Source organism: Macrobrachium nipponense, chromosome 23, assembly GCF_015104395.2.
Source record: "Macrobrachium nipponense isolate FS-2020 chromosome 23, ASM1510439v2, whole genome shotgun sequence".
NCBI classification, from domain to species: domain Eukaryota; kingdom Metazoa; phylum Arthropoda; class Malacostraca; order Decapoda; family Palaemonidae; genus Macrobrachium; species Macrobrachium nipponense.
The window spans coordinates 23,197,997-23,211,144 of record NC_061090.1 but is presented as its reverse complement, the minus strand read 5'-3'; the positions used below and the strand labels follow the sequence as shown (position 1 = coordinate 23,211,144).

The 13,148-nt window shown below is 42.6% G+C and overlaps 1 protein-coding gene across 1 annotated transcript in view; it reads right to left on the bottom strand.

Annotated features, from left to right (window-relative positions):
- Positions 1–13,148, bottom strand: part of LOC135197283 (protein transport protein Sec31A-like) — a 178,742-nt gene that overhangs the window by 97,765 nt on the left and 67,829 nt on the right. Inside the window, 1 exon segment of the mRNA XM_064224415.1 lies at positions 4,773–4,984. Coding sequence (XP_064080485.1) covers positions 4,773–4,975 — 203 coding nt within the window. The 5' untranslated portion in view covers positions 4,976–4,984.

The window sequence follows — 13,148 nt, the reverse complement described above, 5'->3', positions numbered from 1 at the left end:
ACCGCTATTGCTTCCGGGTCGAGAACTGGAGAGCAATAAATCGGAAGCCTCTTCATTTTCGAGGTTGCGAAGAGATCGACTAGCGGCCGTCCCCACAACTTCCATAGCTCTTGACAAACCTCTAGATGTAGGGTCCATTCTGTGGGAAGCATCTGATGTTGACGGCTTAAAAGATCCGCTCGAACATTTTGTATTCCTGAAATGAACCTTGTTAGGATCACTATGCTTCGAGCTTTCGCCCATAGAAGGATGTCTCTCGCTATCATGAACAGTGATCGAGTGTGTGTCCCCCCCCTGCTTTTTGATGTAAGCGAGAGCCGTAGTGTTGTCCGAGTTGATCTGGACAACTCGGCCCACCAATCGTTCTTCGAAGAATTGAAAGACCAACCGAATGGCCTCCAACTCTTTTAAGTTTATGTGCAGGACCTCTGTTCCCCTCTCCAGAGGCCTGACACTTCCTCCTTGCCTAGTGTTGCTCCCCAGCCCACCATGGAGGCATCTGAGAATAACACTAGGTCGGGGCTCAAAAGGTTGAGGGACAGTCCTTCCGAAAGTTTGATCGGATCTTGCCACCACTTCAGTTGATCCTTGACCGCTTTTCTTGAGATTACCAAAGTCGAGTCTAGATTCTGTTTGTCTTTCCAGTTTTCTGCCATAAAAAAACTGGAGTGGCCTGAGGTGCAACCTCCCCAGGGAAACAAACTTCTCCAGCAAAGAAATGGTTCCCAGCAGACTCATCCATTCCTTCGCCGAGCATGTTTCTTTCCCTAAGAAGGCTGACACTTTCTCTAAGCATTTCTGCTGACATTCCTTTGATGGAAAAGCTTGAAAAAGCCGCTGAATCCATCTGAATCCCCAGATACACGATGGACTGCGTGGGGATCAGATGGGACTTCTCGTAATTGACTATAAGGCCCAGGGCCTTCGTCAGCTGCAATGTCGTCTGAAGGTCCTCCAGGCACCTTGACTCCGAAGACGACTTGATTAGCCAGTCGTCCAGTAAAGCGAGACTCTTATCTTCGATAGGTGAAGCCATTTCGCTTACATTCCGCATGAGGAAAAGTAAAAACCATCGGCGCCATACTCAGACCAAAGCAAAGAGCCCTGAACTGGAAGACCTGCCCTTTTAAGACGAACCTCAGGAACTTCCTTGATTGAGGATGGATCGGGACGTGGAAATAAGCGTCTTGTAGGTCAATGACACCATCCAATCCCCTGGTCTCAAGGCCCCTAACACAGACTGAGATGTTTCCATCCTGAATTTTTCTTACTTTACAAAAAGGTTCAGTCTGCTGATGTCTAGGACAGGTCTCCATCCCCCAGACTGCTTCGGAACCAGGAATAACCTGTTGTAGAAGCCTGGGGAATCCAGCATCAGACTTCTTCTATGGCCTTCTTTTCCAACATTTGGTCTAGAAGGTCGAGTAAAATCTGTTGCTTCTCTGACTGGTATGCGGGCGACAGGTCTATCGGCTTCATGCTCAAAGGAGGCGCAGAGAGGAAAGGGATCTTGTATCCTCTCTCGATCACATCTAGGGACCAGGTGTCTGACCCTATCGTCCTCCATGCCTGAGCAAATAAGGCGAGTCTCGCACCTACAGGTGCCTGAAGGGCAGAAATGTCAATTTTTTTCCCTTCTTGATAGAAGAGGTCTTGCCTCTAAAGGGACCCCCTTCCTCTCGAAGAACCTCTAGAGGAAGGTGCTCCACGAAAGGGCTTAAATTTTTTTTCTTCTTGGGGGGCTGGAGGACTGTTGAAGTAGAAGCCTGAGGAGTAGGGCGTCTGGAAGATTGAGTCAAGAGGTCCCTCGTTGCTTTCTCTTGCAAGTTTACCGACAGATCCTTAATCATGGACTGCGGAAATAGATGAGTAGAGAAGGGGGCAAACAATAATTCCGCCTTCTGAGCGGGAGAAACCTGCTTTCGCCGCAAAACTGCAATAGAGAGCTCTCTTTTTTTAGCAGACCGTAGCAAAATGAGATGCTAACTCATCAGAGCCATCCCTTACTGCTCTATCCATGCAAGCTAGTACACTTGAAAGCTCTTCTAACGCAAATAGAGTCTTTGACTCCTAGATTGTAAATCCAAGGCCCCCAGGCACCAATCTAAAAAGTTAAACACTTCCCGAAGCGTCTTAACATATCCCCTTGAGATGATGATCTGTCTCCGTCATCGTCCAGGAAACCTTTGCTGATGACAAATAAGACCTCCTCGGAGCGTCCACTAAATTCGCGAAATCTCCTTGAGAAGAAGACGGTGCTTTCAATCCTGCCTCTTCTCCCGTTTCGTACCAGATCCCCGCTCTCTTTTCCCGCTCAGCCTGCTAGATGGGGGAAGTGGCAAAAGAAGTCTTCCCGTTTAACCTTCCTTGAATCCATCTAATCCTGGATTCTCTTAAACGCTCTCTTCGCAGAGAGCGAAGTGGCCATTTTAAACGAAAAGCCAGAGCCTTCCTGGCCTTCGATGAGGCAAATTGTGAAGGGGGAGAGCAAGGAACGGGCGCTTGAAAATTGTCTGGAAACAAGTTCTTAAGTAGATTCGTCAAAGTCTTCCTAGTCTGAAGCCGCTGACGCATTTGGTTCGTCATCATCCGTAGGGCACAGATCACTAGAAGAATCCTTCTCTCGGTCATCAGCGTCCTTCAAAGATCGCGATGACAATAATCCTTGAGGCCCCGTTCGCAAGAGGGTGCCTCTAGATGCAGAAGATTTGAAGTAACCAATCTCTGTTTCTTTATCTTCGACACTTAACATGTGAAATATCCTGACGCTTCGGACTCAAACATTCTTCCAAGACGTCCTGTTGAGCGTCCTGGCAAGCGTCCCGATATGTAAGACGCCGCGCGTTCTGAGAAGCGTCCTGCTGAGCGTCCTGATGTGTAGGACGCCGTGCGTCCTGAACAGCGTCAGCTCGAGCGTCCTGGCGAGCGTCCCGATGTATAAGACGCCGCGCGTCTTGAAAAGCGTCTTCTCGAGCGTCCTGGCAAGCGCTTCGCTGCTTAAGACGCCGAGCGTCAAAAGAATTGTCTTCCCGAACGTCCTGAAGCTGATTATCATCATGCAAACCTTGAACTTCCGTCATGGATCCTTGAGCGTTCTCGGCCTTTTGACAATAACGCCGGCCGCCTGTGCGGCAACTCACGTCTCTGTCAAATTCGTCTCTCCTAGACGCCCTTTCATGAGGAACGTAATCACGTTCTCTAATGCGTCGGCTACTAGGAGGAGACTCAAAGGCCGAAAAACGCGGAGAAGGAGCCGGGGACTGCCTAGTCCTCTTAACAGGCAGCCACCGATCCTTCCTCCGATGACTAGGTTCTCCGCCTGTTTTCTCAAAATAGGAAGCTAACTGTTTCTGCATTTCCAAAAGCATTTTCCTTGATGGGGAAAGTTCTCGATCAGGAGAAGGACTCATCCTGTGTGAGGAAGATGGGCGAGGGGATGCCATTTCCTTCAACTCAGGAACATACTTAGAGCGACTTGGACGCTCGAACGAGTCCTCCCCTGATGAAGTCTTGTTCCTTTTCTGTGGCGGAAAAGCTTCAAAATCTTCAGGTGATGAATCTACGCACTGATCAGAAGGACGTGAAGTGTCCTCTTCTCTGAAACCCTCTCTTAAGAGGGTGACAAGGCGACGGCCACCTGTGCGGCACTTGCGCCCTGCGCTCCTCCCCATAGAGGTCTTCCGAGAGTCCAAACCTCGGCGAGGAGAGGAAGCCTCGGAAGAGGAGAAGCACTCTTTAAGTATCTGTGCCCGTGCACGAACACCGGCAGCCTGAGATTCGTCCTCAGTTTCTGCCGAAGGGACGTCAGACCGGTCATTAGATCCCGTAACCCTCCTTCGGCTTTCGGCAGGGGCCTAGGCCTAGAGGCATTATGGGACCGATCTGACGCCCCCTCCACAACACTAGATGCACTAAAACTTTTATTGCAATTATTCACATTTGATTGTAGAGCAATCACTTTCGATTCCAAGGCGCGAATCGACTCCATAATCGTAGATAATACGTTTCCTTCTGCAGACACTTCCTGATTGTTCGGAGGCAATACAACAGGATTAGGTTGAATTACATCTACAGGAGGATTTAATGGAGATACAATTCTACCCTGACTTCTATTCACAGAAGCACTTCTAGAGGAAGACCTCCTGATTCTATCACGCTCAAGCTTTCTCACGTAAGAATCATATGCCTTCCATTCAATTTCAGTCAATTGCTCACACTCGATGCATCTATCATTCAACATACATACATGACTTCGACATTTCGAGCACACCGAATGAGGGTCTACCGAAGCTTTCGGCAACCTCACCTAACATTCCTGTACCTTACACACCCTGAAGCTAGCAGAGCTAGATCCAGACATCGTAATCAAAGAAAAGAATCAAAGAAAAGCCAAAATCCAAATCAAATCCACTACAGTATGCCAAGCCAACAAGCCAATCAAACCAAAACCAACAGTCAAATTCAGAATAACCTCAAGTTAGCCACAAGAAGTTTCCAAATCCTACGGCGGAGGTCTGTAAACAGTTGTTTACCGCACCGCGACAGAGAAAAATCTGAATAGAAAATGGGAATGGTTCCGGATATCCGCCTCCCAGCGGCGGGGAATGGGTATACTAACCACCTGGCCGCCCACTGCGTGTGCCGGGAGTTTTGAAATTCTGTCGGACATCGGAGAATACAGCTATATATATATATCTGACAGGTAAGTTTCATGAACAAAATGGGTATTATACTAAGAAAAAATTATGCATGATGCAAGAATCACATCTTACCTTCCTGGTGATTCGACTGAAGCAGCAACTTTTGTTTCTAGGTTAGACTGGGCTATATTCAAGTTGTACAAACTGAGTGTTGAATTTGTACTAAAACTAGCATCCAGCTGCTGTGCTGCTGTCCCACTGGCCAGATACACTGGTAAAACATCACTCGGGGACCAGGCTATGCTGCCTGTCCCACTTATCTCTTTCACCTTCATTTTTGGCACCTGCATGAAAGAGAAATAAGATTACTTTGCTGAACCTAAAACATCTCTTAAAATCATGAAAACCTGCAACTATAACATATATGTATAACATAGCTTAACCTATAGTGGACATAAAACTCAACTAGGGAACTAACCTAAATTTCCTGTAATCCATGTAAGTATGAAGCAACAGTAAAAAAAAAGATTACTTAACCTGTATTTCTTAATTAAATAATCATATTGTTTTATATATTGTTACGCATTATGGGTATTCAGATCTATACGTATACAGTACAGGCAGTGCCCAGTTATCAACATGAATTAACTGAATATTACAACTATGTAATTTCTGAACTATGATGCAACTTCTGAAGATGCAAGGTGAAACAGACAAGTGAGCCTCCTCTACGCAATTAGTTAATGACATCCAAGTCAGTCAAAAGCTTTCAGAGAGAAATAACCCTTTATAAAACTAAAAATAAACTGTACTATATAAAGTATGCAGGGTTAATATACTGCACCATATAAACTATGCAGGGTCTTAGATTAAGTTGGATGCATTCATGTAATCAACTCTATAATGCAAAGTGCACTCAGCCAGATTAATTTTGGAGGTTCATTATCTTTAAATATGATGGTAAATTTATAATAACTATATAATAAGAACACTTACAAAATAGTGAATAAATGGGGACTGTTAAGATAAAAGACCTCAATAATATTTATAAATGACATCTCAACTCGTTATGTCTCATGGTATGTAATCCTCATCATTGTAATGTGATTTTTGGGGTTCATTCCTATTTCATTCTATAATGTCTAAGGAGCAGCATTCACTTAAACATAGGCAAATGAATTGGGGAAGTTATGACTCTGATAGTACATATGTAAGTGTTTACATAATAAAAATATGGAATGTTAGTCCATATATATAAAAGTCTAAAACTAAAGAGGTCAACCAGATTGCTTGCAGGAATGTGATCAGACTAGAGACGCTAAAGATGACGTATACAATAAGTATGTAGGCTAAGTTGACATGTCGTCATCTGTGGTCATTCATTTGTTTTTGAAACAGTCCAAGCTCCCCTGCTTGAGACAACTACCCCGAGACCTCCTATAATTCAAACGGCCTACGTGATCTGTACGTGTCTCATTTGATTGTGTGTTCGTATGTAACTATGTCATTTGTATGTATGTTCATATGTTCGAACTACTGTCTGTTCCTTCATAACTTGTAACAGAGATGGTAGACAGGCAGAACAGAGTTAGCTATCGTCATTAGAAGACCTGTACCTCTTTACCTAAGCTTTATCATGTAGAGGAATAGGATTAGCCATCATCATTGGCAGAAGCGATCAAGCTATCGTTATTAGAAGACTTGTACAATCATACCTGATCTTCACCATGTAAAACTTCAGAAGAATATATAATTTTTTATACTTAGTGTTTTCTACAAGAACCTCCTCACCGAACAACATGAGTTTAACACATCGTCGTAATAACCAACAAGATAATACCGACTTCGTAAGTGATCTACAAACCCCCAGACACTCCATTGAAGATGGAAGTGCAATACCAACCGACTTAGCGTAAGATTATCGCTGTCTAACATTACCTCATCAGGGCGCCTTATCTTACAAGGCACAAGCCCTAATATTGGTGGCCAGCGTACCAGAAGAACTATATAACTTCTCCGAAGAAACATCAGAATAATTGAAGTATCATATAAGAACTCTTCAACGACGACGAAAGCAGCAGATTCTTCAAGCAACTTATTTTCATCGTTTAAGTGAGCGACTTCAGAAACAACAAGAACTCTTTAACGACGACGAAAGCAAGAGATTCTTCAAGCAACTTAGTATCATCGTTAGTGAATAACTTCAAGAAACAAACCGACGTGTCCTTTTTCCTCCACGACAACGCAAGCTTCGTCTCTCATTAGAATCATTCAAAAAAAAACATCGTTAGTGAGCGTTTCCGGCACTTCAAGAAACAAACCGAACGCGTCTGCAGCATCGGATCTTTCAAGGGCTCGAATCATCGAAACAACACGCACGGAGGAAACTCAAATTTGAATTTATAAATTTTGTGGCCATTTGCCACGCGCCGGAGCCAAAGGCCATTCAGCGCATATATATCAACAAGATATATTTACTAAAAAAGGTATACATAATTAATCCAAATTATTAAAATAAACTTCATATTAAAATACTCAATTAAATATCATAAAAGAAACATGGATTTCCTTAAGAAATTTAAAAATCTCTTCTACGGGAGCACCCTCTCCTAAAATATCTGACAAAGGGTTGTTGGTGAAACCAAACCGACGTCTATGATTAAAATAAAGAGGACAGTCAACAAATATATGCCTCACTGTAATGCCAACATTACAATTGGAGCATTGAGGAACCTGCCTCTCTGCTCCACTAGTTTAAAAGATACCGGTGAGTTAAAAAGTATGCCCTAATACGCAGGCGCGTTAAAAACTATATACTAGATCGTTCTATCCATCCCAACAGAAGGTGACCAGGGATGAACAGAAGGTCTGATCGATTTCAGCTTTAAATTACTATTCAAGTTGGACCAGTGATTCTGCCACTTAGTCCTACAAAATGATTTAATAAAAAGTTTAAAATCTTCACCCAGGGAACCCTCACAGAGTGGGAAGCCCGGAGGAAGCTGCCTGCCTTAGCGGCTGTATCAGCCAGCTCGTTACCACGAATCCCCACATGCGAGGGAACCCAACAAAAAACTTCACACCGATGCGTTTTCGAGAATGCAGGAGGACCAGCCAATCCTGCACCTCTTGGACGAGTTGATTAGATGGCGTCAACTTCTGGAGTGCAGCTAGGGAACTCTGGGAATCACAATAAATAATATATGAGTCCCCAGTGCTACCTGTACTAAAAATAAATTTCAAAACGCTAAAATAGCAAAAAATCGCTGCATTAAAAAATTGAGAATTTAATAGGGAGGCTTTTTTGTAATTGTTTCTCTCACCGACGATGACAGAACATCCAACTCCATTTGCTGATTTTGATCCATCTGTATATACAGCAATCGAGTTACTATGCTCATAAACATGGGCCAAGAAGCTACTTTTAAGCTGAACACTTGAGCTGATCTTTTTGTTGTCTCTAACTTGGCAAATATCTAAAGGAGGCCTACACCAAGGAGGGAATTTAGAAAATGTAGTTTCCATAACCAGTGGAGGAATAAGGCCTGCCTCTCTCGCACTTATGTTTAATCTAACTTCAAGGGGCTTAGGCAATGTAGGTTTAGTTGGTGCTCTGTCAACAGGATGTTTTATATACTTAAAATTTGGATTAGATTGAGAGGTTAGTGCTCTTGACAAATATCGGAGACCTTGTTCCTCCCTCCGAATGAAAAGAGGAAGAAAACCAGAGTCTACATAAAGGCTCTCAACAGGAGAAGTTTTAAAAGCACCTGTACAAATACGCAATGCCATATTGTGTACTACATCCAGCTTACCTAACAAGGTCTTACATGCGAGCCATAAACCTGAGATCCATAATCAATCTACTCAAGCATAGTGCCTGATAAATTCTTAATAAAGTAGTACGGTCTGCTCCAAAATTCAGGTTACTAACAACTTTAAGAATATTGCACCGCTGTTTAACATTGACTACAGTCTCATTTATATGTTCAGCAAAAGTCAATTTTTTGTTCAAAAATAATTCCTAAATATTTGACTTTGACTCTTCATAAAGCAAGATAGAACCTTAACTAAAAATAAGGTTGGAATCTCTTCCCTTCTTCGTGTTCTGCAAAAACGCATAGCTTTAGTTTTTTCTGCAGAAATTTGAAACCTTTACTATTAGCCCAGAAGTAGCCAGCCATTAATTGCAAACTGAATTTTAGTACAAGCTTCAACTGCAGTAGCTCTACTACAGACGATAACAATATCATCCGCGAAATGCTTGACCAGTTACTCCAACAGGGAGAAGTTCAAGTAAACCATTAATGGCAATATTAAAAAAGGTTGGACTAAGCACACTCCCTTGTGGAATGCCTTCTTCCTGAAGATACTCTGATGAGAAGGTAGAGCCAATTCTAACTTTAAGGTACCGGTCAGTTAGGAAGTCTTTGGCAAAAATAAACATATTGCCACCAATACGCCATTCAACCAGCTGCATTAAAATACCAACCCTCCAAGTAGTATCAAATGCTTTTTCCAGATCAAAGAACACGGCAATTGTTTGATTTTGGACTGCAAAAGCATTCTGATCTCACGTGTGAGACATAATAAGGGATCCAATGTACTTCTATTCTTGCGAAAGCCAAATTGCCTCTTCGACAACAGGTTCTTTGTTTCTAATAACCATATCAGACGAAAATTCACCATTCGTTCATAAATCTTGAAGACACAGCTGGTAAGAGCATAGGCCTATAACTTTGGGATGACTAGGGTCCTTTCCGGGTTTTAAAAAGGAACTATAACAGAGTTTTTCCACAACTTATAGGAAGTCCCTGAGCACCAGAATTCGTTTAAAACATCGACAAAGAATTTTTTTGACTCCAAGAGTAAGTTGAGAAATCATTGCATAAATATATCATCTTCTCCAGGTGATGTTGGAGAGGACAAAGATAAGGCATATTCGAATTCGACAATACTAATGGAAGGTTATATGCCTCAGAATTTGAACAAACAGGCGGATTAACTATAGTCATGTTTCTAATATTGCGAAATTCAGGGGAGTAGTGACTGGGGCTTGAAATGCTTGAAAAGTGCCGAGCAAAGGCCTCTGCCACCTCTCTTGCATCCGATATAACTACCAAGTTGATTTTCAGAATAGGTAGGAGCAGGGGAAAATTTCCCTAGTAATTTACGGATTCTATCCCAAACCAGAGAAAGTGGCGAGTTATACTTTAATTCTGAATATGTACTTGATGAAGGATTCCCTCCTTGCTTCTTTTAAAGACTTGCTTTTGTTTGGCGAGGTTTCTCTTGTATATTATTCTATTAACTAAGACAGGACGCCTTCGATATCGCTTGTAACTGGCTCTTGCAATTTCCTACTCAAGGCACATTTACTATTCCACCAACCGGTACAGTGGACGACGGGGTTTCCCTGATGTTTTAGGAATTGACATCATTGCCCCTCCAATCATTATACTAGCAAGATATTCGTAGGCAGCTGAGGGGCAAGGAAATTCATTGGCCTTACGATTGACTTTGGTAGATTTTCATACAGCTGCCAATCTGCCTCCTTTATCTTCCACTTGGGTAAAGATGGGGAGGGTGTATTTTGTACATACTTAAGATGGATGGGATAGTGGATCGCTCCCATAGAGTTTTCATCCCACTGACCACTTATAGTCTAATCGTAATGACGACGAACATATTGTAAGATCAATTGCTGAACTAGAGTTTATGGGCTACATCAAACCTTGTAGGAGAACCGTCGTTCATTAAAAACTACATCATTGCAATCTATTATCTTTTCAATTATAAGACCACGGTGATCACACCTACCTTCCCCCCACAAAGTGTTTTTTGCATTAAAATCCCCCATCAGAATGAAAGGTGAGGTAGTTTGGTCTAAAAGGTGATTGCAAATCTTCAACCTCTAATTGTCTTGGATTGCCAGCTCTGTCCACCAATCGAGTTTCTAGGCCAGGTTCTAGATAAAGAGAGCACAGAGTGACCCATTATTGATGAAAATCTGTGTTGCACAAGCTTGCAGTATGGAGTCTAATTTGATAACTTTTGTGGTAATGACTTGGCCGCAATAATACATGTACCACCATGAGCACGTTCACCTACAGGTGGTGGAGATCTGTGAAAAATAAAGTTTTGTCCACAATTAGGAGAAACATTACCAAGTTTATGTCTCTTGCAAACAAAGGGCAGCTAAATTATGCTCCTCGAAAAGGACCCGGACCTGTTCTCTGTTTGAATGGAAACCTCTTATGTTCCCACTGACATAGAGCCATTATTTACTATTATATTTTTTTTTTTTTTTTTTTTTTTTTTTTTTACTTTTTGGACTTGGATTGGGCTGGTCTGGAAAGACTTGGTCTTGGTCTTTGTTTCAAAGAGGAACTAGGCAGATCCTCAAGAGACCTGCTATTTTCCTTCCTCTCTTGGGAACCCTACTATGGTGTGGGGATATAGGTGGAGATGATGATGGAGTACGGGGTCTCTTATTTCTAAGAGGCACCGTCTCTGCAGCGTGCACCTGAGCCTTATGAGGTGCACTGATCAAGGTGTCATTCTGGGGTGGGGCATACCCAGATCAGGCAGTGAAGCTGCCTGTGAGGCTTCTACATCAGAAGCCCGAGAGACCTCCCAGAAGCCCAGAGGAGGCCCATCGGGAGGGGACAAAGGGGCCTTCTTGGATGAAGGCGGAGATGCTGAATGTACTTCGAGCTCAGAAGGGGATAGCTGAAGCTTTGACTTTGAAGTTGGTATTCTAGATAAGATCTTTTATATTAGATTTTCCACTTTTTACTACTTCACTATATTGAGGTCTTGGAAACAAAGTCTTTTTGCCTGGCTATACTTAGATGTTCAGCATGAGCTTTCTCTATGGCTAACACTTCTTTTTAAATTTTTTAAATGACTCACATTCCTTATGCCTTGCATTATGATTTCCCTTACAATTTATACATATACTGGGGTGGGGTAGTACATTTGCCTTCATGCTTTTTTAAGGAGCAGGCAGCACATAGCTGGTTTCCTAGTACATACCTTTGCCGAGTGACCATATCCAAACACATGAAACATTGGAGTGGTCTATGCTTAAAAGGTCTAACACGAAATCTCTCCTTGTCAACATATATATATCAGGAACTTGATCATTATTAAAGTGAAAATAATCATTCTTGATCTTGGAACCTTGAAAATCTTCCACACTTGATCATCACACATTTCCAGCAATTCCTCGTCAGGCAGTTCATATAGGTCTTGACTGAATACTACTCCCTTGGCATAACTAAAACTATAGTGTGGTTTGACCTCTTTTATCATATCAGTATTTTTCAACTTGGAGATCATGTGACCTTGTCTATAAGACTTAGCATGAACCAAAAAACTATTCTTTCCAACCTCGTAAATCAGAGTTGGTCATTGTTCCTGCCAATGTTCTCAAATGTTTTCCTGAAGTGGAAAAAGATTGCAAAATTCTAATTTTGTAGAAACAATTAGCCACCTGGCAGGTAAAGATGTCCTCACCTTACATTTCCCATCTGTAGTTTCCTGACTGACTCTTGCTGGATAAAAGGATCACTTCAATATTTTGGGGCATTTTATAAATTAACATACATTTTAAGTTTTCCTTAGTTGAGCACTTGAAAGCATTCATGGCATTATTATGAGTTTGTAAACTCAATCCAAACCCTCCAAATGCAAATCTTTAGTTTCACAATACTTTTATGACTTTAAATTTCACCAAACCTTCCAAACATTTCCATAAACGTAAAACAATTGAGTCTGAGGAGAGATTATCAACATAAAGGATTCTCTCACCACTGCTAGAACTTTCCATAGCCATTCAAGGTCTTGTCATGGGTCGTCTTTTGTACAACTGAATTTTCTATAGGATTGTCCTTGTCCGTGCCAGAGGTCGAAGAGGAGGGTAGTGTCAAGAGGTCGCATTGTCCGGGGGAGTTTATCATAGGGTCGTTTATTCATAAATCCTTCAGCAGAAATTTGAAAAACCTACTGCAAATCAGGCAGCAGAAAACCAGGCACCCCACCCGCACCAACCCCTCTCTCACCAAAGACACTCAGCAGAGACTGACTCCCATATGTCCACTCCCTACCCTACCCCGAAGGGATAGCTCTACCATAACATGAGTGGCTCAAGTGTAAGCAAAACCCGCTTGATAGGACTGAGGGCATAACTAGTATGCAATCATCCCCATTCATAGTTACAATAGAGGGCACACCGAAAGAATGCCGAGAGTCCTACCGTAGAGACTATACCTCCCCGGATTCCGCAGCTAGTCCCCCATAAGGTAGTTCCGCCCTGATGGATATTGCTATGAAATCATATCAACATCTTCAGGGTCCAAACATACTCGAGAGGCGGACCAAACCTCTACAGTCTCTGCCATTTGGATCAAGAAACGAGCCAATGCGAAAAAAGCCCAGCCCCTGCCCAACCTGTAAGAAGGTTTTTAGTGAAGAGGGGGGGGACAGCTAGGTTGAGCAACTGAG